The sequence below is a fragment of the Leopardus geoffroyi genome, chromosome X (genome assembly GCF_018350155.1).
Source record: "Leopardus geoffroyi isolate Oge1 chromosome X, O.geoffroyi_Oge1_pat1.0, whole genome shotgun sequence".
NCBI lineage: Eukaryota > Metazoa > Chordata > Mammalia > Carnivora > Felidae > Leopardus > Leopardus geoffroyi.
Genome location: NC_059343.1, coordinates 98,210,057 through 98,236,386, shown reverse-complemented (window position 1 = coordinate 98,236,386; position 26,330 = coordinate 98,210,057). Strand labels below are relative to the sequence as shown.

Here is a 26,330-nt window from a genome sequence, read left to right as displayed (position 1 = left end):
AGAGAAGGAGACACAGAATCCGAAGCAGGCTCCAGGCTCTGAACTGTCAGCACAGAGCCCGACGCGGGGCTCGAACTCACAGACCGCGAGATCATGACCTGAGCCAAAGTCAGACGCTCATCCGACTGAGCCCCCCAGGCGCCCCTAGAAAAACATTTTAAAAGAAATATGCCAGGGGCCCCTGGGTGGCTCAGTCGGTTAAGCATCCGACTCTTGGTTTCGGCTTGGGTCGTGATCTCCCGGGTTCGTGAGTTCGAGCCCCGTATCGGGCTCTGCGCTGAGGGTGCGGAGCCTGCTTGGGATTCTCTCTCTCCCTCTCTCTCTCTCTGCCCCTCCCATGCTCTCTCTCAAAATAAATAAACTAAAAAAAAAGGAATATGCCAAAAGATTCAATGCTTACCTATACTTTATTTGCTCTTTCTGTATATTTTAATAGCTATTTAAATCTTAACCATTCAAAATCTTTTACATACTCTTGTGTCGTTCTGAACATCCTACTTTTATAACAACTCAAATCATAAGTTTGAGTTTTACAAACTCAATAAATAAATAAATAAAATAGTTTTACAAAACATTCTGGCCGGCAGTGAAGGAAAAAGTTTGTATGTCGTCTCTTAAGTGTCAGGTATGAATGATACCAAAGAGATTTTTTTTTTCAATGTTTTTTATTGTTTTTTTTTTTTTTTTGAGAGAGAGAGAGAGAGAGAGAGAGCACGAGCAGGGAAGGGACAGAGAGAGAGGGAGACACAGAATCTGAAGCAGGCTCCAGGCTCCGAGCTGTCAGCACAGAGCCGGACTCGGGGCTGGAACTCATGAACTGCAAGATCATGACCTGAGCCGAAGTCAGTTGCTTAACCAACTGAGCTACCCAGGTGCCCCCAAAAGATTCTATTTTCAATTATGTTTTCTTGAGCTAAATTAGATCTTGGTTTATCCAGGATATTTAAAATCAACCTTCATCGGGGCACCTGGCTGGCTCAGTTGAAGGAGCATGCAACTCTTGATCTGGGGGTCATGAGTTTGAACCCCATGTTGGGTGTAGAGATTACTAAAAAAAAAAAGGAAATAAACTTAAAAAAATGTAATCACCCCTCATCACGTTCCCTCTAATAAAATTTAAGTTCTTTTTTTTTAATGTTGATTTATTTATTTGGGGGAGGGGGTGCACGAGCAGGGGAGGGGCAGAGAAATAAAATCCCAAGCAGGCTCACAAACTGTAACATCACAACCTGAGCCAAAATCAAGAGTCACATGTTTAACTGACTGACTCACCCAGGAGCCCCAAAATTTAAGTTCTTTTACTTCCAAATTCTCAGACAGCTGTAACCTCTGCTTAACGGACAGGAAACTGGTCAAATATTTGTATCTGCCTATCACCCCTGCCCCAATAACCGGTCTTCCACTGTGATACAGTTTTTCTCAATAATGTCAGTACTTTTCCTTGAAATATATGATGGGAAGTTCACAGGCTTTGGTTCCGGGCTTACCATCTGTTTACTGCTATATAGCCTTCTCCTGTGGTGATCTCTTACTGAGACTCATTTATATCCTCTAAAATGAGGTTAGTAATTCTTACTGTATTATTGACATGTTCGACACATAACAATTGAAAATATATTCATTGTTATTGTGATTACTCTTGGTTATTCTTTATTATAAGAAAAATAGCAAACAGTACCCCAAACATTCATATTTTACCAGGCAGTTGGGTTATTTATTTATTTATTTATTTGCTTATTTTGAAAGAGAGACAGAGAGCAGGGAAGGGGCAGAGAGAGGGAGGGTGGGAGCGGAGCCCGATGCAGGGCTCGAACTCAGGAACCGTGAGATCAAGACCTGAGCCAAAATCACGAGTTGGGCGCTCGACCAACTGAGCCACCCAGGCGCCCCCGGGGCAGCTGTTTTTTAACATTTGCAGATGCACATGGGGTGACGGGGAATCTGAAACACCAAACCTAAGGTCTGACGATGCCACAGAGATGAAGCCACAAAGAAACCCATCTCTCACTTTCGGTCCCTGCTAGGACTGGACAGTCCAGCTAATAAGCCACAGCCCGGGTGGGGGGAGAGAGAAGCAAGCAACCGATCTCGAATGTCTCCCAGGTTCCTTATCCCGTCCATTAGGCAGATGGGCACCGTTCTCTCCCTGTCTCTTCCCCGGCAGCAGCGGTTCAAGGAGGGCAGAAAGAACAAAGGCGGCCACTCCGTGCACGCCTGCTGTGTGCCAGGCGCGTCGTTCCAGCTACATTCCAGCTACGAACACGTAATGAGAGGCAGTGTTCTAGCTGGGGAGGCACCAGTGAACTAAGCAAGCTAAAATGCTTTTGAGTTTATACTCTAGCAAGGAGAGACAGGAATAAATGACTGATAGAATACATCAGTAAATTGTGTAGCATGGAAGACAGGCATGTGATGGGGAAATAGAGCAGGGAAGGGGTATGAGGGTGCTGGTGGCCAGGTGCGTTGCCTTTAATGGGCCTCACTGAGGAGGTGCCATTTGAACGTGATGAGGGATCGAGGCACGGGGACATCTGAAGGGCCAGTACCAACCGCCAGAGCAAACACATGACGTGGGAGCGTGCCTGGATTCTGTACCAAGATACCCAAACAACACCGCCAGGCACCAGGGTTGTTATAAGCCTAGAGGGGAGGGCAGATCATTATACGAGCAATTACGGCAAAGTGCTAAGTGCTACCTGAGATATAAAGAATGACCTTGAGTGGAGTCAGGGAAAGCTGACCCAAGGGAGTGCCGGGGGAAATGGTATTAGAAGTTGGACAAGAGTTTTGCCAGATGAAGAGGCCTGATGGGACAACACATTGGGAGTCAAAGATGACACAGATGACCTAGCCGACTGGTGATCTTTGAAAGCGCTTCCCCAGAGGGGCCACACTTCATTTGTCCGCTCAGGCCCGAGGATGTGAAGGCACACCCGGGCTTCTAGATGCCCGGCATCGCAGTCCAAGGGAGGAGCCTAATTTCTTCAGCCAAACCTTACTCCTGGTCTTTCCACTGGTGTGCAGCTTTCCCACTATTACCCAAAAAGGCTAGGGTAAACATCTTGGTTCATAACCTTTGTTACACTTGTTCAGTTATTATCTTAGCGTCAGTTTCAGGAAGTTAGACTGCCCCATTCAAGGGATTTCCTATTTCCACCTTTGATACATTTCCCACTTGGCCTTCCAGAAAGAATGTGTCAATTCGAGAGAGACTCTCTTTGCCCACATCCTTACCAACAGGTTGTTATTTTTAGTATCTTATCCCAGAAATTGGATATAAAAATAAATACGAGGAGAAGATGGTTTCAGGCTCTTAGAAGGAAGTTTCCTGAACTGATCATTTTTTTTTTCTGTCTTGTTCAATAAAAGAAATGAGACTGAGGCCGTCCTACCGTGCAGAGTTTCAATCATGAATATGACGGTCCAGAAATGGAAACTCACTGGTGTGCCTGGGGGGCTCAGTCGGTTGAGCGTCCGACTCTTGATTTTGGCTCAGGTCATGATCCCAGTGTCGTGGGATCGAGCCCCACATCGGGCCCTGTGCTGAGCATAGAACCTGCTTAAGATTCTCTCTCTCCCTCTGCCCCTCTCCCCCACCTCAACTCATGCTCTTTCTATCAGAAGGAAGGAAGAAAGAAAGAAAGAAAGAAAGAAAGAAAGAAAGAAAAGAAAAGGAAGGAAAGAAAAAAGAAAGGAAGGAAGGAAGAAATGGAAAAGAAATCCAACCTCAGGATGCGGCCAACAGAATGATCAGATCATTTGTACCCATTACCTTAGGAAGGACTCCTCCAGCTTAGGAAAGATTTCTGGCTCTGGGGAGGGGCAGATCAATTCCATTCCAGCTCCAGCCCTTACAAGCTGTCTCATCTTGGCAAGTGACTATAACCGGGTGGGCCTCGACGTCCTGGTCTGTAAGATAGGGGCAGTGGACAGAGTCCCTACCTGTAGGAGTGCTTGCGAGAGACCGTGTGTAAGAAGTTGTGAGTTCTGGTCTGAGATGAGAGGCTGCGGCTGGAGAGCCATGCATCCTGTCAACGGGAGGCCTGAGACCGGCCCTGCTCCCTTTTATGATGCCCCTGAGATACCCGGTAGTGACAGGATTTCAGGGTCACCCGGATTGTAAAGGACTCCTCCGACCTCAGTCATGTCCCCTTCCCACCACACACTGGGGAGCCTCTGTGGCCCTCGGGGATGAGCTCCCCCCACACCCCCCCCCACCCCCGCCTGCTGCTCAGGGGAGCAGCTTGGGTAGAGGAAGGCATGGCTGGTCTCAAGCAATCTCCAAGGATCGCATGCCTCTGACAGGTAGGGAAAGAAGACGTTCCCCGGGGAACAAGTAAAACTAGAAGTCCATCTCGACATTCAATAAACGTTCCCTTATCCCCCCCCATGTCATCACCATCATCATCACTAAACTCTCAGGCATTTCAGACTGTCACCTTGCCCCATCAACACTAAGTAAGCCCCGTCTGCATGGTGCCGACAGCCTTTCATATCCCAACCCACCCCCCCAACCCCCACCCCCCCACCCCCCCACCCCTCCACCCACCCCCACCCCCCCACCCCTCCACCCACCCCCACCCCCACCCCCCCACCCCTCCACCCACCCCCACCCCCACCCCCCCACCCCTCCACCCACCCCCACCCCCACCCCCACCCCCACCCCCACCCCCAGGGCCGACCCCGGCCCGGCCCTGTGCTAGTGGCTCCTACACAGGGCACACCTGGGAAAGGCAGGTCGTCTTCTCCTGAGTATTCGAACCTCCCCGTTTACTCACAGGTCATACGCAGCCAATCACAGCCGCGCGGAGTTGTGATCACAGGCCGGCTGAGACCTTAAAGAAGCAAGTGCCCCTGACCCCGGAGTCTGACCTCCGGCTCCCCCACCAAGTACCCGCAAGCCCCTGGGCAAGTGCCTTAAGGTCCCAGCTTGTTTCCTCTGTCTGAAACGCGCGCTAATGGTAATGCCTACTTTAGGGGGTTAACAAGAGGATTAAAAGAGCTAATGCATTTAAAGGACTTCGGTAAGCTCTTCATAAATCACGGTTGTCAGGATTTTTATTTTTATGACTATGGTGGAGGGATCAAGGAGAGGACGAAGATTCGGCCAAGGAGACGGAGAAGTGGCACCAACCACAAGACCGGGGAGGGGGGAGCCACGAGAAAAGGGTGTCATGGAAACCAAAGGGAGAGAATGCCAAGAAGGAGGGAGATCTAACACAAAAGGGCACTCAGAGGCCGGTTTCTTCTGACAAGACAAAAAGAGCAATAAAGAGCTTTCTTTTTTGTTTTTAAGTTTTCCTTTAAATTCCGGTGAGTTAGCACACGGCGTAACATTAGTTTCAGGTTTACAATATAGTGAGTGATTCCACACGTCCATGCGTCACCGGGTGCTCATCGGGACAAGTGCATTCTTAATGCCCGTCACCTATTCTCCCCCTCCCCCCACCCCCGCCGTCCCCCGCCTCTCTGGTAACCATCAGTTTGTTCCCTATAGTGGAGTCTGTTTCTTGGTTTGCCTCTACTCTCTGTCTCTTTCCCCCTCCCTTTGTTCCTTTGCTTTGTTTCTTCAATTTCACATAGGAGTGAAATCATATGGTATTTGTCTTTCTCTGGCTTATTTCACTTAGCGCTAGACTCTCTAGCTCCATCGTATCAATGCAGATTAGCCTATAGCTTCAAGTGAAGCCTTTTGGAAACCAACCTCATCAAGCCGATCAGAATGCCCAGGTGTCATTTCCATGTCTTCTAATCAGGGAAAATATGTATCTCTTGGCTTTTCTTGAAATGAAACAGACAAAAAGAAATGTCAGGCTACATCAGGTGGGTGAAATGAAAATTTAGACAATCTCAAATTTACATGGCAGAGGGGAGGGGCGGGGAAGGGAGGAAACCAGGTCGGATCACAGAACAGGTTTTCAAAGCAGAGGTCTACACCGGACCCCCACACTGACTCCGGTGTAAAGGAGGGTCGCGAAATGGGCCGAATGTATGGATTTTTCTTTCCGTCTTTCTATTCTGCCTGGTGCCAGAAAGAAATTACGACAGCACAAGCTGTGTCTTTGGACAAATATTCAACAAGTGTTTATAGAGTGAAGTCAGCGGGGGGGCGGGGTGGGGGGGGGGCAGGAACGATCCAGAGGTGGACTGATATTCTAATCTAGGTAGAGACCTCCCAAGGGGTGATTTAGGGAGGCATAGCAAGGAATTAAGGGTTAAAAATCTACATACACTGTGAAGTGGTTTTGCGGGGCCTGAGTGGAGCTGCCACTTGCCTGGGGTCGGGAGGGGGTCCTCTTCGGCTTGGGAGAGATAGGGGTGACTTTCCCAGAGGTGCCCCAGAGGGATGCAAGGAGGGGGCCCTCTCCTGGCCAGTTGTCAGCTAAAGGATCCCGAGGCAGAGAGGCTCTCCCAGTCTCCTTCTGCACATGAGGGTTAAGAAAGCTGAGGCTGAAGGCAAATTCGGGGTGTGAGGCGTGGGGTGGGGGAGGGGTGATGGGGGGAGGGGTGATGGCGGAGCACGGAAGGCTGAGCCTCCGACCCTCACCACCACCACCACTTCTGAGAGGGGAGCGTGGGTGGTTGGAATGGAGGGTTTTAGGGTCAGATTGTGAGGTCATTGATGGGGCAGGAGGGAGAGGCCTGGGAGGGGCTGAGGGGCTCTTTCTGGAAAGAGAAGTACTTCAAGGCAGGCTCTGAGTACGGCAGCCCAGGGAAGGCTGCGGTGGCTTCTCCTGCTCCCTCGGGGCCTCAGCCCGCAGCCCTGTGTCCCTACGGAGCTCGTCATCCCCACTGAGCTGTCATCAACCGCCAGCCTAATTAAAACCCCAGTACCTCTCCCTGGGCCCCTAACCTCCCCTCCGCCCCTGCTAGGACAGCACAGCCCAGAGTTCTGTAGGATCCCCTGGAACCTGCGATTCCCACCAGGCTTCCTGTGGCTGTCAGCTCCCTGTCTTCCTGGTCATCACGCCCTCACCCGCTCTCCCCTGTGCTTCTCTCTGCCCCCCCGCACCATCTCCCACTGCTGCAAACGCTACCCTCTCAGCTCTGTGAAGTCCCTACTTGATGTACGACCAACTCCCCGGGGCCCTCGGATCTGCGCATTCATTTCCCTCTCGGCACACAGCCCTCAATGCAATCATGCCCCCCCCCCCCCCCCCGCCTCGGCCTGCTCACAGAAATAGGGACGCACGCACCTACGCAAAACACAGGGACCCTCAGGGGCTGAGGTCACCCACGTCCTCGCTTACCACCCTCCAATATGAGAGGAGGAGATGGGGGGGGCGGCCAGGCCAGCTTCCAGGAGGGTCCGCCCCTTCTTTCCCTCCCCCATGAGTGCCGTCCACTCACTAAAATGCTGTATGGGGCCTCTCGGCTTTCTGATGGCCGGGTTCCTGCAGGTGCCCGGCTGCTAGATGACTTCTCATCCCTCCCCAGCGAGTCTCAGTTCTTGCGGTGAGGAGGGGGTTAGCTTGGAGTCCTCGGGCGCCCTTGTCCTCCAGCAAATCACTTCAGGGCTGATGGGGGGAAGCCATGACGCTCCCGGCGCTGGGCTCTGCTCTCTCCTTTCCTTCACCGGGGAGTGAGGCTGGGGGGGGGGGGGGTGGTGGTGAGGAGAGGGTGGCGTCAGGCCACAGGAGACATTCCCGGTTGTGACCCGGGATGTCCACAAGTAGCAGCAGCAACAGCAATCCCAGGGATGCACCCAGAGGAAGATGTGCTCTTCTTCAAAGTGACCAGGAATGGTGCCCCTGGGAGCCCTATTTTGGGGCTAGTACCTCAGCACCGGACCCCTTTGAATCCAGTAGAGAAAGCACCGCCCCACTGCTATCCAACTAGCGGGCACCGTAGCCTGGCTTGTCTGACCCGAGGCGCAGGCCCGTTGTAAGGGGCTCCGTCCATCTACCTTTGGGAACGGTTTCAGCCCTCTCTTCTTCCTTCTTCCCTTTTCCCTTCCCTCTGCAAATTGAGGTCGATAAAAACCCCACCTCGGGGTACAAACCCATCCCTGTATAGCTTTCTGCTATGTTGCTCCTTTTCCCTTTACCTCTCCCTAAAAGAGTAACAGAGACATTAAAATCGATGCTGATAAATATTTATTGACATAGAAAGAAGCCCACGACATATATCATTTGGTGAAAAAATACAGACTATAGAACAGCATTTCTATGTGATCATTTTTATCTATACATACATCTATCTGGGTACACGGGTATAGGGAAGTATCTAGAAGGACGTCCATCAAAGGGATGACGACGGTTAGATCGGGGTGGAGAGCTGGGGGTAACTTGTACTTTACTTTCTTGTACTTTCCTTTGTTGGAAGATTTAACAATGAATGATGCCACTTTCACAAAGAGAACAGAGCCAGCGAGGAAATGAGCGCACACAAAGAAAACAGGCCCTTAGGCAGGGGGGCTGGGGAAGCAAGGACAGAGGTCAGGCTGTCTCCCTCCACTGTGCTGGTATTCAAGACCCTCTCTACTCCACTCCCAAAGGAAAGCTGCTTTGTGGATTCATGCAATTAGAAGCGCCCCTCCCCAGTTGTCCCATTGCTGGACTCAGAATATGGGTTAGGGTTCATTTAAGGCTAGGGGACACCAGCTCACTGCAGCTCAGAAGGGTCATCTTGTTGGCCAGGGGCCTCTCTCGGTCCCTCCTCCTCTGTATGGGTCAGCTCCTGCAGGGTGATGATCAGATTCTCAAACACCTGGGCCCGGCTGCTGTCATTGTCACAGGTTTCCTTTGAGTGGCCCTCCTCGCCACAGTAGGAGCAGCGGATTGTGTGTTTTCGCTTCCTGGTTCTACGCAGGTGCCTAGAACCATCATTCTTATGCCCAGAACCCCCGCTGGTGGAAGGAGACTGAGCCCGGGAACTGCTAGGGGAATCGATGACTAGCACTTGGTCCCGAGGTCTGGCCCTGCGTCTGGGGAGTGGTGAAGCCGTGAATGACAGTGGAGGGTCCTGAGACTCCACCAGGATCACATCCTCATCTGAGTCATCGAGGGCATCATCTATCTCTATCACGTTGCAGTCGGGACTGCCGACCACTATCTGCGGGGAGCCCTGAAATGCCATCAGGCTGGTGGCCCTCTCCACCAGTGACTCGGATCTTTTGGGCCGTTTCTGTTTAAGGAAAGTGTCATCCCAATCCTCTTCCTCCCTGACCATCTTGATCAACTCGAGGAAACTGGGGAGGCGCTCCTGCTCATTTGCATACATCCTGAGAAGATGCTTCAGCCTAAAGCGCAGGTCCCCGTTCAGCTCGGCCCCTAAAAGGAGCTGGTGCAGGCGGGTCTGGTTTGCGTCTTTCTGAGCTATGATCCCCGCCTGAATAGCATTCTGGAGCTGCACCTCTAAACGGATCACATAAAGGGAGGCTTTCTCCCCTTGCGCCTGCAGGGTGTTAAAAAATTTACCGTGAGCCGACACACTGCTTTCCGATTCTCCAAACACCAATTTCATGGCACGCAAGAAATCGGCCACACTTAGATTGGGGTTGGCCGCCTGCAGCAAAAGCATGACCTCCCTGGCGGGGCCTCGAAGCGTTTTCAGCAAGCGCTTGAGCTTCTCCTCCTCAGACATATTCCAATCCGGCAGGGCCCCATTGACTTGGATGAGCCAGTTTTCAAAGGTTTCTTCCCCCTGGGCTGGCACCACCCTCCCCGAGAACAACTTCATATTTCTCTCTGCCACGCTGGCCATTAAAGGGCCGAGGCTTCTCCCCAGGGACCTCAGCATAGAATGGGCCCATGGCGGCAAGGGTGCGTTATGCCGCCGGCTATTACCCATGCGCGCAATGATGCTAGCCATGACTGATGACGATCGGGGTGTCCGAATGGAACAAGACGCTCAGGCTTTGTGGGTTAGCCTAATGTGCAGGCGTGCTGGGGGACTCTCCTATCTCAGTAGGGGCTGTAAAGAAGAAGAAGAAAAAAAAATCGGGTAGTAGTTAATATGGGAATTGGCTGCAGTCGTATTACTCTCTCTCTTCCTGCATATCCTGCAATGCATCTTATATATGCCCACCTCCCTAAAAATATCTTCTGGGAGACTGGCGATTACAACCTCACGGAGCCAGCCGGTGTCTCGGTGTAAGCAGGGTGCTTTTTACGGCCACATCCAGCCAGTCCAGGAGGGAGGGCAACTGTTGCTTCTAATTCTAAGTGTAATCGTGTGTATGGAAGCTGATATTGGCCTCTCAAAATAGAGCACAGTGGTCACAGATTTGTCGGAATCCATAAGATCTCGTTAACCTCTTGGTCTCAGGTCCCAACCACACCCCCTTCTGAAAGTCCCCCCGCCCCACCCCCGCCCCGGTTTTGTCTCAGATTCTTACAGGAGCGCAGGAACGGGCGCGCGCGCGCCTTTATTTCACTTCCAGCTTCTGCAACCGGTGGCCTCCGCGAGAAAGCTCGTCTCCAGGCTAACAGCCGATCTTTGTCCACCGGGGGGTCGCCGATCCGAGACCTCCGGGCGCCAAGATTGCGCGGCCGCGGCGGAGGGCAGGGAAGGGAAGGGTCAGGAGCAGCCTCCTCGCTCATCCCGCTCCCTCCTCCCCCCTCCACCCCCGCCACCCACCCCCTCCCCGCTGCCTCCGCTGTGGGTAGGCGGAAAATTCCCTCTCCCACCTTCTGAGCACAAGCCAAAGCGACCCCCACCGCATTACATTTCCCCCGGGAAGTGGTCGGCCTACCAGCTCTTGCAATCAGCCGCACAGAATTCAAGTTCGGATTCGGCTTTGATGGCCTGCCACGGAGATAGGGAATAGGAGTTGAGCACGCACACCCACACAGCCCTCTCCAGAAGAGATGAAGGGATGCAAGGGGGGTTCAAGGCAGACAGCTTGCCATCCTTCCCTCCCCCCACCCCGACCCTTTGTCCCCCCTCCCCGAAAAGGCCCCGCCGCTCAATCCAGGCAAATCCTACCCATTAGGCGGCATCCAGCGCAACCCCACCTCCTGGACCCTCAGCGCTGCCGGTCCACGGGCGTGCTCCTCCCCCCGCCTCGCCGTCCCCGGTTCCCCCAGGCGGGGAGCCACCCGGGACCGGTGCCCCTCCTCTCTCCGCCGCCGGGCAATCGCGCCCCCCTTTCTTTACCTGTGCTCGGCTCGGTGGGCTGCGGACCCTCGGGCCTTGCCAGCTGCGGATGCCGCCTTCCGGTCTCCGCGGCCCTGCGAGAGAAGAGGACGGGCACGTCCCCGGCCGCTTAAGCGACCCGGAGCTGCCCGCGGAGCTGCTCCGCACGGCGCCCCCCGCCACCAGCGAGGGGTAGCTGAGTCCAGACAGCACGGTTCCCACGGCAGCCGCCGCTGCTTTTATCTTCGGCCCACGGAGACAAAAGAGCTTGACGAAAGAGCCGGCGCGGCCAATCAGCGGGGCGCGGGGGCGGGTCCCCGCGCGGTCTTGAGCCGGATGCAAATATGGGCCCGAGGGGGGCGGGGTGAGGTGGGCAGAAGGGCCAGCGGGCGTCCAAGGCCGCTTCGGTGCCTGGCCTGGAAGAGTTTGCGACTCTTGCCCGCTTCTCCCTCTTTCCGCTCTTGGCTCAACACCGCGCCTTGGGGCCGGCGCATTAAACACCGAATGGGATCTTAATCAAATACACAATAAAAGCGGCTCACCTTTGTATAGGGGGAAGGGAGGAAAAAAAAAAAAAAAAGCATCAGCGCTTGCTCTGTGCAAATAGACTTACACAATTCTTTTACTGTGAAGGAGGTGGTAGCGTGTCCATGTCACAAGGAAGGCACTCGGGCATCCGGGCCCTTAACCAGTACTCACTAAGGTATGGGTGCAAGTCTGGCTGCATGAGAATCATGTGGGGGGGGGGGGGGAGGAGGGAGCTGGTTAGAAATGCAGATTCCCGGGCCCCGCTTCCGGGGGATTCCGATCGACTAGGACAAGAGCTGGGTGTGATTTTTGTTAAGTCGCTGTAGTTCATCCCGAGAGGATGTAGGAGGATGGTGAATTAGTAAATGGACCTGCCTCCAACGTATCTGTTTATAGCATATCTTGGGTGAAATGCAGCTCCAGAGCGGACGCTCCTACCTGGGGTCCACGGTCTGCCTGAAATTGGATGCAAAGATTCTGGACTCTGTAGGAAGCTGAATAATGGCCACCCAAATATACCAAGTCCCAATCCCCGGAACCTGCAGATGTTAACCTTGCATAAAGTAAGAGTCTTTGCAGATGTGGTTAGATTAAGGATCTCGCCGGCAGGAGATGCTCCAGGAGTATCTGAGTGGGCCCTCAATGCAATCTCGGGTCCTTGTAAGACAGAAGAAGAGGGAGACCTGACGCAAACAGAAGAGGAGAAGGTGATGTTGAAGACTGATGCAGGGATTGGAGTGGCGTGGCCACAGGCAAAAGTGCCCGCGGCCACCGGAAATCGGAAGAGGCAAAGAACAGAGCGCAGCCCTGCCCACACCTTGAATTGAGCCCAGAGAAACTGATGCTGAACTTCTGGTCTCCGGAACGATTGGAGTATAAATTGTTTTAAGCCCCTGAGTTGGTAATTAGTTAGGGCGGCCACAAGAAACTAATACAGATGCTATATTTCTCGGAGTCCAGAGCTTTGCACATGTTTAGATGGGCCTGTGGTCCAGTAATGGTTAAAAACCACCCCGCCTTGGGGCGCCTGGGTGGCGCAGTCGGTTAAGCGCCCGACTTCAGCCAGGTCACGATCTCGCGGTCCGTGAGTTCGAGCCCCGCGTCGGGTTCTGGGCTGACGGCTCGGAGCCTAGAGCCTGCTTCCGATTCTGTGTCTCCCTCTCTCTCTGCCCCTCCCCCGTTCATGCTCTGTCTCTCTCTGTCCCAAAAATAAATAAATGTTGAAAAAAAAAAATTAAAAAAAAAACCACCCCGCCTCCAACCTTTCTCCTTCATTTTGTACTTGAGGAAGAAGTATGAGGACTAACACCCAACGCAACTCGCCTAGACCCCCCCCCCCCCCGCCCGAGCCACAGCTCTCTGCCGGTGATGGAGCTCTTCCATTTCTCAACCGGAGGACTGCATTCTAGGTCGCCCTTCTGTGAGCTCTTGAGCGGACCCCTCCTTTGCCGGGTTGGGCATCACTGGCCTCAGAGAAGGAGCAACTCCGTGAAAGGGAGTCTGTCCGGAGTGAATGGGTCGGAAGTCAGTGGCTCCACGTACGAGACTGCTGGGGCTGCCATAACCGAGGGCCACAGAGCCGGTGGCTCAAACAGGGGACATTTATTTCCTCACAGGTCTGGAGGCTAGGAATCCAGATCGAGGTGCACACAGGATTGGTGTCCCCTGAGGTCCCTCCCCTTGGCTTGCAGACAGCTGCACTCTTGCTGCCTCTTCACAGGGTCTGTGTGTGCCTGCTCCCACCTTCAAATGTCCTCTTCTTCTAAGGACCCCAGTCAGATTGGACTAGGACCCACTCTGACAGCTTCATCCTGACTCAGTCACCTGTCTTACGGGCCCATCTCCACCTACAGTTACGTCCTGAGGTACCGGAGGCCAGGGCTCCCGCACGTGTGCTCTGGAGGGACACAATTCAGCCCGTAACACCCTCGTTCCCCTTATTCTGGAACAGCATGGCTCCTTTCCCCACTTGGGACTTTTCGGGGGCCAGGGTGCTGGGGGCATGCGTTGCCCGAGTGGACGGCCCACGCACAAAGCAGTTGCTGTTGCTTTTTCGTGACTGGTGATGGCTGGAAGTGAGTCAACAGTGGGGTGCCCTTCAAGCTACTGTTGGGTTCCTCTTTAGCACTCAAGGTACTTCACCTGCTCCTTTCTGCTTTCTTTCTTTTTTTTTTTTAAGTTATTTATTTTGAGAGAGAGGGGGAGAGAGAGAGAAAGAGAGAGAGAGAGAGAGAGAGAGAGAGAACATGGGCAAAGTGGGATCGTGACCTGAGCCGAAATCAAGAGTCGGATGCTTAACCGGCTGAGAGCCACCCAGGCCCCCCCCCCCGCCCCCGCTCCTGCCCTTTCTGTTCTCTTCTTTCCAACCTTAGTATTTAGAATTCCTCAAAGTATAGAATCCAGATTTGGAGGCGAAGCACCTTCCATCTCAGGATTGTGGCCTGTCTCTTGTGGACGGGATAGAGTAGGATGGGGTGATAGAGGTGGGGAGAAGGCAGGCTGGTCACCTTGCAGACCCAGGGCTGAGGCCAGCAGTAGCTTATGGGCTAACTTCACACTCTTCCTTTGGCCCCCCCAGGACCACGGCATCTGCCCCTGGCCTCTCAGCAGATTCTTTTTCCGAATTTGAAGGGTCTCATCACCAAGTCAGGTGATCTGCAGCCGGGCCTGGCGGCATCAGAAAAGACAAAGACTAGACCTCAGAGCTCTACAAGATTGCTGAAAAGAAACGGAGTGTGAGGGGGTGCCCGGATGGCTTGGTCGGTTGAGCCCCCAAGTCTTGGTTTTGGTCTCGCAGTTCGTGGGATCGAGCCCCGCATCTGGCTGCACGCTGACAGCGTGGAGCCTGCTTGGGATTCTCTCTCTCCCTCTCTCCCTGCCCCTCTCTCCCTCTCTCCCTGCCCCTCTCTCCCTGTCTCAAATAAATAAACATTAAAAAAAAAAGAAGAAGAAGAAATGGATTGTGTACCAGGTGCCTGGGTTGGGTCCTGAGAACAAAAAGAGGGTCTTTCCATGCAGACCTGGGAGGAGGGTGGCTAAGCTGGCTCCAGTCGGTTATTGAACATCCCTTATCTCTGGCTGCATGTTTTGGGGTGTCGGGGGCCACTTCCAATGGCAAAGATTCAGGCTCTGGTGGCTCTAAGGGGGGCCGCATTTTATTTTCCAATTGCAAAAGCATAAACTTTCGAAAAGTTGATGGTTAGGAACTAAAACTTTCGGTTGAACCAATAATAGCTACCTTTGGTTGCTTTGCTCCTCTCTGTCAGGAATTTTCCATCCATTATCTCACTTAAGCCTCTCCAGCAGCCCTGTTGAAATAGACATTGTTCTCCCATCGAAGTAGCTGAAGGCTTACAGACACTTCACGCTCGAGCTCTTTGGCTCATCAGAAGCCAAAGCCCGGATGCGGGACGCTTATGAGAGACCCCTCCCCAGCCTAAGCTGAGACCCCGAGGGCGGCATCTTTTCATGGAAATACTCAACGAGAGGGTGATAGCAAGATATTTTTAGGCAAAGAAAAACTAAGAGAGATTGCCACCGGCAGACTGCCCTAATGGAGATTCTAAAGGATGTACTTCAGGGGGAAAATTATCTTAGAAGAAGGAAACGCAGGACGGAATGGAGAGCAGGGAAAGTACGTGGGCAATATGAGTGAACACGGATGGAAGAAGGAATCACACAAACGTCCATTCTGTTTTTGGAAAAAGAAACTTGCAAGGACCTTACGATAAGAAAAGACGTCAGAAGCAGCGTAAATGGAGTTCAAGTTTTCTAAGGGCCTTGTATCACATCGGAAGCGACTTAGGTACTTAGATCTAGACTTTTATCAAAGGTAATTATGTATGTAGGCAATAATAGGATGTAATTATTAAAATAACAACAACAGGATGTAAATCTTCGAACTAGTGGAGATGGAAAATAACCGAAAAATTTTTTTAAATTCCTTTTAAGTCAATTCTTTTTAAATCAAGAAAGAAGAGGCAAAAGAAACTCAGGGGGAACCAATACAAGCACAAAATAAAATGGTAGCTTGAAACCCCAATATATCAATGATTTTATTAAACGTTTATGAGCTAAGGGGCGCCTGGGTGGCTCAGTCGGTTAAGCGTCCGACTGCGGCTCAGGTCATGATCTCGCGGTCCGTGAGTTCGAGCCCCACGTCGGGCTCTGTGCTGACCGCTCGGAGCCTGGAGCCTGTTTTGGATTCTGCGTCTCCCTCTCTCTCTGACCCTCCCCCGTTCATGCTCTGTCTCTCTCTGTCTCAAAAATAAGCAAACGTTAAAAAAATTTTTTTAAATAAATAAATAAATGTTTATGAGCTAAACGCTCAAGTATTTTCAAGTAGGCTGAATAAGTACATCTGTATGCTGTTTGAGAGAGACAAATTCAACATATAAGGATACAGATAGGTTGACCATAAAAAGATGGGGAGAGCTAAGTCACCCGAACAATGACATAAGCGATAGAACACTTGTATAGAGATATTCAAACAAAATACACTTCAAAAGCGAACAGCATTATTCGAGATGTAGAAAGACATTTCCTAATGATAAAAGACTCAATTCACCAGGAATTATTATGCATTTATAACAAAACCTCAAGATATATAAAGGAGAAGTTAACTTACTAAAAGGAGAAATAGACAAATACAATAATCCGAGTGGGAGGTCTCCCCCACCCCGTACTTCGTCCAAGAGACATAAAAAGGGTCTCCAAGGATATAGAATTTTTGAACAACATAATCAATAACTTGAGCTTACAGCCATTGTATAGAACACTGCAACCAACAACCACAGAATACACGTGCACAAGGTTGATGAAACGTGACCATGTCCCAAGCCGGAAAGCAAGCCACATTTCAAAAAGTTGGAATCTGATCATAATGCAAAGAAGTTACAAATCAATAATTACAAAAGACAACTGAAAAAGCTGGGTATTAGAAAGGCAATAGTGGAGTCACAGAACGTTTGTAGTTGAACAACAGTGAAAAGACATCGAAACTGCTTCGGATGCAGCCAAAGCAGTGCTTAGAAGGAAAAAGTGTCTTTTAGCAATGATGAAAGGCCAAAAGCTAATGAGTTAAGTATCCATTTGCGGATATTAAAAAGCAAACAAGAGGGGCACTGGGGTGGCTCAGTCGGTTGAGCGTCCGACTTCAGCTCCGGTCATGATCTTCCGGTTTGCGAGTTCGAGCCCCGCGCCGCCAGGCTCACTGCTGTCAGCGCAGAGCCCTCTTTGGATCCTCTGCCTCCCTCTCTGTGCCCCTCCCCCGCTTACACTCTCTCTCAAAAATAAATAAGGAGAAGGTCGCTGGAACCTCCAACGTGTAGCCAGATGGAAGCACAGGTAACAGCCTGGGCTTGAGACTGGCATCTGAGGTGGGGGTGGGGGACTGTCCTGTAAGGCTAAGCCCTTTAACTATGGCGTCTGATGCCACCTCCGGGTAGACAGTGTCAGAATTAAGTTGAATTCTCTGACACCTTGGTGGTATCTGAGAATTGTTTGGTGTTCACTGGGGGATCAGCCCCCACCCCAAGTTAGAATTGGGTCTAGCAACCCTAAGAGATGGGGGTTCTAGCCAGGGAAATTAGGGCAGAAAAAAGCAATAAGCAACATCCACATTGGAAACAAGTAACATGATCTCTATTTGTGGATGATATGCTTTTGTATATAGAAAAGCCTACAGAATGGGGCGCCTGGGTGGCGCAGTCGGTTGAGCGTCCGACTTCAGCCAGGTCACGATCTCGCGGTCCGTGAGTTTGAGCCCCGCGTCGGGCTCTGGGCTGATGGCTCGGAGCCTGGAGCCTGTTTCCGATTCTGTGTCTCCCTCTCTCTCTGCCCCTCCCCCGTTCATGCTCTGTCTCTCTCTGTCCCAAAAATAAATAAACGTTGAAAAAAAAAATTTTAAAAAAAAAAAAAAGAAAAGCCTACAGAAGCCACTGGAAAACTAGTTCAGCGTGGTTGTAAGATACAAGATCGATATACAAAACTCAGTTGTATTTCTATACACTAGCAATGAACAATCCAAGTATGAAATGAAGAAATCCATTTACAGTAACTTCAAAAAAGAACATATTTATGAATACATTTGAAAAGTGTGAGACTCCCACCATGAAAACCACACATGATCACTGAAAGAAATGAAAGATCTAAATAAATGGAAAGATACGTTATTTTCACACATTGGAAGACTTCATGTTGCTAAGATAGTGACCTACAGATTGATCTACACATTCACCGTGATCCGTATCATAATCTTGGTTGGCTTCTTGGTAGAAATTGACAAGCTGGTGGTAAAAGTCACGTGGAAGTGCAGGGGACCCAGAATAGCCAAACAATCTTGAAGAAGAAGAGCTGGAAGATTAACCCTTCGCAGGTTCAAAACTTATAAAAAGCTACAGGATCAAGACTGTGTGGTACTTGCATGAGAAGAGATATACAGATCAGAATAGAATAGAAGTGAGAGTCCAAAAATAAGTCCAGACATTTACGGTCAACTTTCGACACAAGGGCGCCAGACCGTTCAGTGGGGAAGAACAGTCTGTGCAACAAATGACACGGGGACGGTTATGTGTCCAAATACAAAATAATGAAGTTGGACCCCCACTTCGTACCATGGACAAAAATCAGTACAAACTATGGGGTGCCTGGTTGACTCAGTCGGAAGAGCATGAGACTCTCTATCTCAGGGTTGTGACTTAGAGCCCCACATTGGATGTAGAGATTACTGAGATAAATCAAACTTAAAAAAAAAATAATACAAGGGGCACCTGGGTGGCCCAGTCAGTTAAGCGAGCATCTGACTTCGGCTCAAGTCATGATCTCACGGTTCGGGAGTTCAAGCCCCATCTCGGGCTCTCTGTCGTCAGTGCAGAGCCGGCTTCTGATCCTCTGTCTCCCCCTCTCTCGCTCTTTCCCTGCTCACACTCTGTCTCTCAAAAATAAATAAACGTTTTGAAACATAAAAAAATAAGCAAACATATTTTTGAAACATAAAAAAATAAGCAAAACATTAATACAAAGTCGATAATGGAAAAAAAAAACAAAAAAATAAATACAAGAGCTAAAATTTAAAAACTCTTAGAAGAAATCATAGTTGAAATAAATATTTGTGACCTTGAGTTAGGCAGAAACTTCTAAGACATGAAAGCACAGGCAAGAAGAGAAAGCATGGATAAGTAGACTTTGGTACATCAAAGGACACTACCGGGAAAGGGGAAAGACAATCCGCAGCACGAGAGACAATACGTGCAAACTGTATATCTGAGAAGGGACTTATATCTAGAATAAATAAAATGCCTTTATAATTCAATAACAAAAAGGCAAATAATCCAGTTAGAAATGGGCAAAGGATCTGAACAGACATTTCTCTAGGGAAGATACAGAAATGGCCAATAAGCACATGAAAAGATGCTCAACATCATTGGCCATCAGGAAATGCCAATGGAAACCATAATGAGAGACCACCCTATACCTACCAAGATGTCTATAATAAAGAAGACAGACAATGACAGATGTTGGCAAGGATATGGGGTGGAGTGCTCAAATATCGCTGGTGGGAAGGTAAAATGATACAGTCACTTTGGAAGCCAGTCAGGAACTTCCTCAACAGGTTGAATACAGAATTACCATACCGTGCAATAATCGCACACCTCAGTGAATACCCAAGAGAAACGGAAACATATATCCACATCAAAACTTGTACCCAAATGTCCGTAGCACCATTATAAGCAATAGCCAAAAAGTGGAAACAACCCAAATGCCCATTAACTGATGGATGGATAAAAGGAATAAAGTACTGATCCACGGATGAACCTTGGAAACATCATGCGAAGTAAGAGAAGCCAGTCACCCAAGGCCACATATCGTGCGGTTCCATTCACAGGAGTTGTTCAGAATAGCCAAGTCCAAGGAGACAGAAAGTAGGCTAATGGTTTCCAGGGGCTGGGGAGGGGAGGGAGGGAGAGGCAAGGGGGTGACTGCTAACGGGTACAGGGTTTCATTTCGGGCTGATGGGAATGTCGGAAAATCGATTGTGACAATGATTGTACAGCTCTGAAAATATTTTAAAAGCCACTGAATTGTACGCCTTAAAAGGATGAATTGTATGAGCGTGCGGCGTATCACAATAAAGTTGTCTTTGTTTCATTTTTTCATTGTCATTTATTTGTCTTTATTATTTAGTTACGTTTTTGTTGTTTTTTTTTTTTTTTCAACTAGGCTCCACGCCCAGCATGGGGCTTGAACTCACGGCACTGAGGTCAGGAGCTGCACGTTCTACTGACTGAGCCAGCCAGGCGCCCCCTACATTCTACATTTTTATTTCTCGTCTTTTTTTTTTTTTTTTTTTTTTTTTTTTTACATTGCTTTAACATCTGTGTTTTTAAAAATCATAAGTGGCTTACGTTTGCTTTTATTATTGAAGGTATAGGTGACGTACAAGACTCTATGGGTTTCAGGTACTCAGTGCTCACCACTAGGGTGGTCCCCAACTGTCACCATCCAGATGTTATTACAATACTGTTGGCCGTCTTCCCTGTGCCGCGCTCTTCAACTCCATGACTTATTTATTTTATAACCGGAAGTTGGTAGCTCTGAGCCCCCCTTCACCTATTTTGCCCATCCCCCCACCCCTCCCCGCCCGCAGCCACCAGTTGGTTCTCTGTGTTTAAGAGCCCATTTGGTTGTTTGCCTGTTTTTGTTTTTCAGATTCCACAGAGAAGGGAAATCGTACGGTATTTGCCTTCCTCGGACTGCTTTCACTTTGCACAACGCCCTCTAGGTCCATCCGTGTTGTCACAGATGGCATGATCTCATTCTTTTTAATGGCTGAGTGGTATTCCACTGTGCGTGGAGAAAACGGAGCCCTCGCGCGTTGTGGATGGGAAGGTAAATGGGAGTAACCCCCGGGGAAGACGGTATGAAGGCTCCTCCACCAATTAAAAATAGAGCTACCACATGACCTAGCAATTCCACCTCTGGGTATTTAGCCACAGACAATGAAAACGCTAATCTGAAAAAGAGAGTTGCACCCCTATGTTCAATGCAGCATTATTTACAATAACCAAGATAGGAAAGCAACCCAAGTGTGCGTCCACAGATGAATAAAGAATATGTAGTGTGTGTGCATACACCTATATGTATATATTTATATAATGTGTGTGTGTGTATATATAATGCATATATAAAGTATATATATAATGGAATATTAATCAGCCATTAATAAGCTGGGTTTTTTTTCAAAGCTGGGGTTTTTTTAATTCTTTTTTTTTAATGTTTATTTTTGAAAGAGAGAGAGACGCATGGGGGAGGGGCAGAGAGAGAGAGAGGGGGAGAGAGAGGATCCGGAGCAGCCTCCGTGCTGACAGCAGAGAGCCCAATGTGGGGCCAAAGTCAGATGTAAGAAGTCGGTTTTTAAAAAAGAAGATTGGGACGCCTGGGTGGCTCGGTCGGTTGGGCGTCCGACTTCAGCTCAGGTCATGATCTCACGGTCCGTGAGTTCGAGCCCCGCATCGGGCTCTGTGCTGACAGCTCGGAGCCCGGAGCCTGTTTCAGATTCTGTGTCTCCCTCTCTCTCTGACGCTCCCCCATTCATGCTCTGTCTCTCTCTGTCTCAAAAATAAATAAACGTTAAAAAAAATTAAAAAAGAAGATTTATGGCAGGGCTCTGGGTGGCTCAGTCGGTTGAGCGTCTGACTTCGGCTCCTGTCTTGATCTCACGGCTCGTGAGTGAGTTCGAGCCCCACATCGGGCTCACTGTCATCAACACAGAGCCCGCTTCGGATCTTCTGTACCCGCCCCCCTCTCTGCCCCTTCCCTGCTTGTGCTCTCTCTCTCTCTCTCTCAAAAATTAATAAATCTTTAAAAAAAAATGTATGGCCCAGATCCATTCACACAAAGCTCAAACACAGGGGAGACTGTATTGCTTAGACATGCACACGGAGATGATGAAACTAACAGAAAGCAAGGAGAGCTTACCAGAAAAGTCAGGGTGGTGGTTACCCCTGGGGAAAGAGAGCAGTTTTGAATGAAAAGAGGCTTGCAGAGGGCTTCTGTGGTGCCCCTCAGGCTCCGCCGGACCAATTAGCTTCCATTTGGGCGTCTGTCGCTGAGTTCTCAGTTTCTTAATCCTCCTGTGCCTCAGTTTCCACACCTGTAAACAGAGTGTATCATTGCATCCGGCTCCGATGTTACTGTGAAGGTTAAGGGCAGTGATCCTTGTAAAGTCTGAGTCTCTGTTGCATGCCTGTTTTTGTTCTGTTTTCCACGCGTTGTCGCTCCATGAAAAGATCAAAATTGCATTTTAAAACCTCCTGTTTAAAACCTCAAGGCGTGTTAGTCTTGCTCAGACTGGTTCTGCCTCCTCCGCCCAAAAGAGGTGGAGGGGAATAAACATTTATTGACGGTTCCAAAGTCCCAGGCATCGGGTCAAGGGCTTCGCATCCGCTTTACACACTCCCTTCATCTTCCACCCTAGCCCGTGGGCCGCTACGTTTAATAGAGACGGGCACTCAGAGAGGTTAAGAAAGGAGCCTAAGGTAACACAGCTTAGGTGAGGTCACGTTTCGAAAAAAAGGTCCATCTAACTCCAAAGCCTAGCTATCTAAGCTATAAGGCACATCTTAGTACAGAAACTGCCTTGGTTCCTGTTGGGGTCTCTGTTTTCAGGACTCTTCTAGGCACAACCCAAACCCAAGCTCCACTGTGTGTGTGGCAAAGGTCCTGGGATCGATGGGGGCGAGAGCAGAGGCAGGGGTGCCGCTGGGGCTCTGGGACCTGGGACAGTCCCCAGCTTTGTGATGAGCGGGCTAAAGACGCCTACCATTGACCGGTTCCAACCTGCACCAAGGGACCGAGGCTATCCCAGTTCTTTCACAGTTACATCACTGGGACACAGCAGCTGTCATTCAAATCCAGGTAATCTCTTTTCAACGCGCTGTGACATTTAAGGGAACAGATGGAACAACTTGTCAAATGCTTGTCCGAGGCTGTTCACCTGGGCTCACAAATCCTTCCCCTCGGCCAACAGATTTTTCATAAAGGAGTGCTAATCTCTCTGGCTTACTGCCCTCTGCATCCCTATGACCTTAGATGCTGGGGCCATTGGCTAGGCTCAGAACCTGCTTGTGGGCTCCCTCCTACTACCATCTCTATTCTTCCTTTACAATTCTATCCCAGGCAGAAAGAATAGAACTTCTTGCTGATTACCCCTGGTCTCCCCCAAGTGCCCCCAAGTTCCATGAGAGCCGGTGGAAGGGACTATCTCCTCTGCTGTATCCACAGTGCCCCGCTCTCGGCCTGGCCCAAAGCAGATGCTTAATCGATCTTTGTCGAAGGGTGAATGAACGAACGAACGAACGAACGAACGAACGAACACGTGAGTGAAAGAGAAAAGTGGCATCAGATAAATGTGATCATTGTTCTCAAAGCCTTTCAAGAGCTCTCCTATGGAAGAGGGAAGATTGTTTTAATGAACTTTTTGTTTTGAAATAATTTCAGCATTACGGAATAGTTGCCAGACTACTACGTAGAATCCTCCCACGCCGTCTATCCAGATTCCACCAGTTTTGAATATTTTGGGACTCTCTCACTACTTACACACTAATGTTCTTTTTTTCGGAACCACTTGCAGAACTATTGCATATATCATTCCACTCTTCTTCTTCGCACTTCAGCGGGTAATTTCCAAGGACAAGGACATTCTCAGAGATGGCCCACAGCACAGTGATCAAATTCAGGAATTTTAACAGTGATACACTATTGCACTGTAGCGTCCTGTTCCATTGTTGCCAATTGTGTGGGAAACTTTCTCTGTTCCCTTCCCTTCCCCCGGGGGCAGAAGGATTAACAAGTAGATAGATCCGCGAGGAATATGATTTTTGACTCTAGAATGGAAAGATTGATCTAAAAAGTGAGAGTTGGCTATCAGTGAATGAAATGACATATCCCCAATAATAGAGAACCCCCTGCTGCTGGGGGTATTTAGGCAGAGACTAGATTACCTGTCAGGAATGAGGGAAGATGAGATCCCTTAGGAAGAGGAGCTGCAGAATAGCTCCCTGTGTCCCTCTGCAAACCAGGTAACTTAATGAAACATACTTGGCTTTTTTTTTTTTTTTTTTTTTTTTTTCACTTACCACTTCAGGGTTGGCTTTTTGTGTGGCTGGAGTAGCTGGTTTTTTTCCATGGCAGGGTGTCAAAGCAACCTCAGTGTTCCATCGACCTGAAAGTTCTATGAACAGGTCAGCCCTGAAATAATAACACTAACGTGTATTTTGTGCTTACTATGAGTCAGGCACTGGTTTAGAGTGCTTTGCAAGTGTGAACTCCATTATGTCTCCAAAAAACCCAAGGATGTAGCTGCTATTATTATCCCTGTTTTACTGATGAGGAATCTGAAGTTCGAGTAGGTTTTGACATCTTACTCTGGTTCAGATCTAATGTTCTGATCTGAATATTTAAGACATTATGTTCCAGTTCAAGTGAGTGTACGTGGAGATTTTTAAAATTGGCTCAATTCTTAGAACATAGTACTTTAAGACTTCAAGAATATTAGTATGTCTTTATCTACTTGTATGTATTCCTTTCCAAAAAGGGGAGGCTAATTTGGAATTTGGTGGGGAGGGTCTCTATTTCTGTTTCCCACCTTTCTGATTGTTGTTTTTTTTTTAAAGTTTATTTGTTTGTTTTGAGAGAGAGAGAGAGCAAGAAAGAGAGAGAGAGAGAGAGAGCACAAGCAGGGGAGGGGCAGAGAGAGATGAGAGAGAGAATCCCAAGCAGGCTCTGCGGTATCAGCACAGAGCCTAATGCGGGGCTCAAACCCACAAATGACCTGAGCCGAAATCAGGAGTTGGACACTTAACCACTGAGCCACCCAGGCACCCCTGACTATTGCTACTGTAATTTTTATTTTTATTTTAGACCCATACTTGTCACTTTAATTGACATGCCAACTCCAGATTCCAGACTGTCCCAGGGACTGTCTGTATAAAGCTGTTGAATCTCCCTACTGCGCTAGCATTCCAGAAGACACAGGAGCCAGAATGATGGCTCCTTCTTTCCTAAGCCTTGTGGAGTTCATATTTTTCAGAATCTTTACCTCCTGGCTAATTCTCACTAATCCTTCAAATTTCAGCCTAAATATCGCATCCTTGGAAAAGCTTTTGCTACCTACCCTTCAAGACTTGGTCAGATTCCCCGGCTACCCGCTCCCACCGCATCCTCAACCTTTCCCTCAGAGCAGTGATCACATTTCATACGATTGTTTCCTGTTTTTACAGTTAGACTGTCATACAATTGTTCTGACGGGCCGCATCTGTGTTTCGCCCTAACGTAGCCTCAGTGTTTAGCACACCGGGGCCACTCGATAAATGTTTCTCGGAGGAATGAATGAAAAGACGAAGACCCGGTTCCACTCCGGAAAAGGAGGTTGGCAAAAGAAAACATCAATGAGTCAGCGGTGCCCCTGGAGGCAAAAAGAAGGCTGTTCTAGTATCCAGAGTCAAAGCCAACCCGTGACTCAGTCAAAACAAGGGATTTGGTGGGCCCAGCAGGGAGTTGTGGTCCAAGCCAGAACCTTGGTCGGTAGCTATAGGACAGCAGCAGTAGCAGGAAAGATCTCAATGCAGCGCTAGGATGCCATAGCTGACCGGAAGTAGTCTGCTGTCAAGGGTTAAACCCTTCTGGAAAGACAGGGTACTAGAAAACACGTGCCCCTATAGTTTTCTTCATCAGGGGCAAAGAAATAGAGGCAGGCTAAAAAGGCTTCAAGGAAGACCTACAAAAGGGTTTTGAGAGGAGGGGTTTCACTGGCGCCAAAATAATGTCCCCTCTCACTAAGTGGCATTCACAAAGCTGCCATTACCATTTCCACACGCAGCCCCCAGATGGCGGCACTGTATCACTCTTAAGCTGCAAGTTGCCGGTAAGCGCTCTCTCTACCCTGACGTCTTGCTTGCCATCCCCCGACTGCCCCGTGGCAAGCTCGGATCTGGAGTTTCTTCACCCTGTGCCAAGAGGCTTACAATGTGTCTTCTTCTGGGGGTGACGCCATTGGTCTTTCCCAAGTGGCCGGCTCCCACGGCCCTGACTCTTGAAGCTTGCCTCTCATTGCCACCCCGGGTGCCCTCCAACCCTGTTGGAAATCATGACCCAGTGGTTCCCTCCAACAATCCATAGTCAGCATGTCCAGGATGGAATCCATATTTCTCATCCACCCCATCCCGCACCCCCCACTCAAGCCTTTGCTTCTCTATAGCATCTTGAACATCGCCCGTCCGTTCACAAAGTCCTGGTGAGTCCACCGCTAAAATAGTTCAGACCTGAGCTCTCCTCTCCAATGTTTCTGGCACAGGGGATCCTCACCACCTCTCAGCTAAGCTCCTAACTCATCTGCTTATCTCCACCATCTTCCTCCCACGATCCCTGCCGCCGCCGCCATCTGTGACTTTACGCAAACTCCTCCCAGGACAAGGATGCTCCCCTTTCTTAATCTGTTCACGTTCTACCGACACTTCAAGCTGCAGATCAACTAACCCCTTCCTCAAAAGCTTTTTCTGGGTCTCCTCCCAGCCCCAACATCCCTGCCTACGGCACTTTATTTGGACCCCCTTTTATAGCTCTAATTTTTCACACTCTGCCTTGAAGATCATTCATTATTTATATACACGACCATCTCCCTCCATCCCTTAGCCCAGGAGGGCAGCTATGGGGCACAAATCCTT

The 26,330-nt window shown here is 49.6% G+C and overlaps 1 protein-coding gene and 1 long non-coding RNA gene across 3 annotated transcripts; one reads left to right on the top strand and one right to left on the bottom strand.

The window, feature by feature from the left end:
• Positions 1-5,529: 5,529 nt before the first annotated feature.
• Positions 5,530-18,278, top strand: LOC123594238. The gene is made up of 4 exons (XR_006710717.1): positions 5,530-5,652; positions 13,644-13,645; positions 18,068-18,072; positions 18,268-18,278. It is a non-coding gene; the product is annotated as an uncharacterized LOC123594238 (long non-coding RNA).
• ZCCHC12 (zinc finger CCHC-type containing 12) lies at positions 8,080-11,377 on the bottom strand. 2 transcript variants are annotated; one of them, XM_045470979.1, is made up of 4 exons: positions 11,101-11,377; positions 10,697-10,749; positions 10,340-10,470; positions 8,080-9,915 (listed from the first exon to the last, which is right to left on the bottom strand). In XM_045470979.1, exon 4 carries the CDS (start codon positions 9,811-9,813, stop codon positions 8,605-8,607), a length of 1,209 nt encoding a protein of 402 aa, XP_045326935.1. In that variant the 5' UTR covers positions 9,814-9,915; positions 10,340-10,470; positions 10,697-10,749; positions 11,101-11,377; the 3' UTR covers positions 8,080-8,604. The 2 variants fall into 2 exon arrangements, with proteins under 2 accessions (XP_045326935.1, XP_045326937.1); XM_045470981.1 differs by lacking the exons at positions 10,697-10,749; positions 11,101-11,377 and adding an exon at positions 10,632-10,651.
• Positions 18,279-26,330: the final 8,052 nt, after the last annotated feature.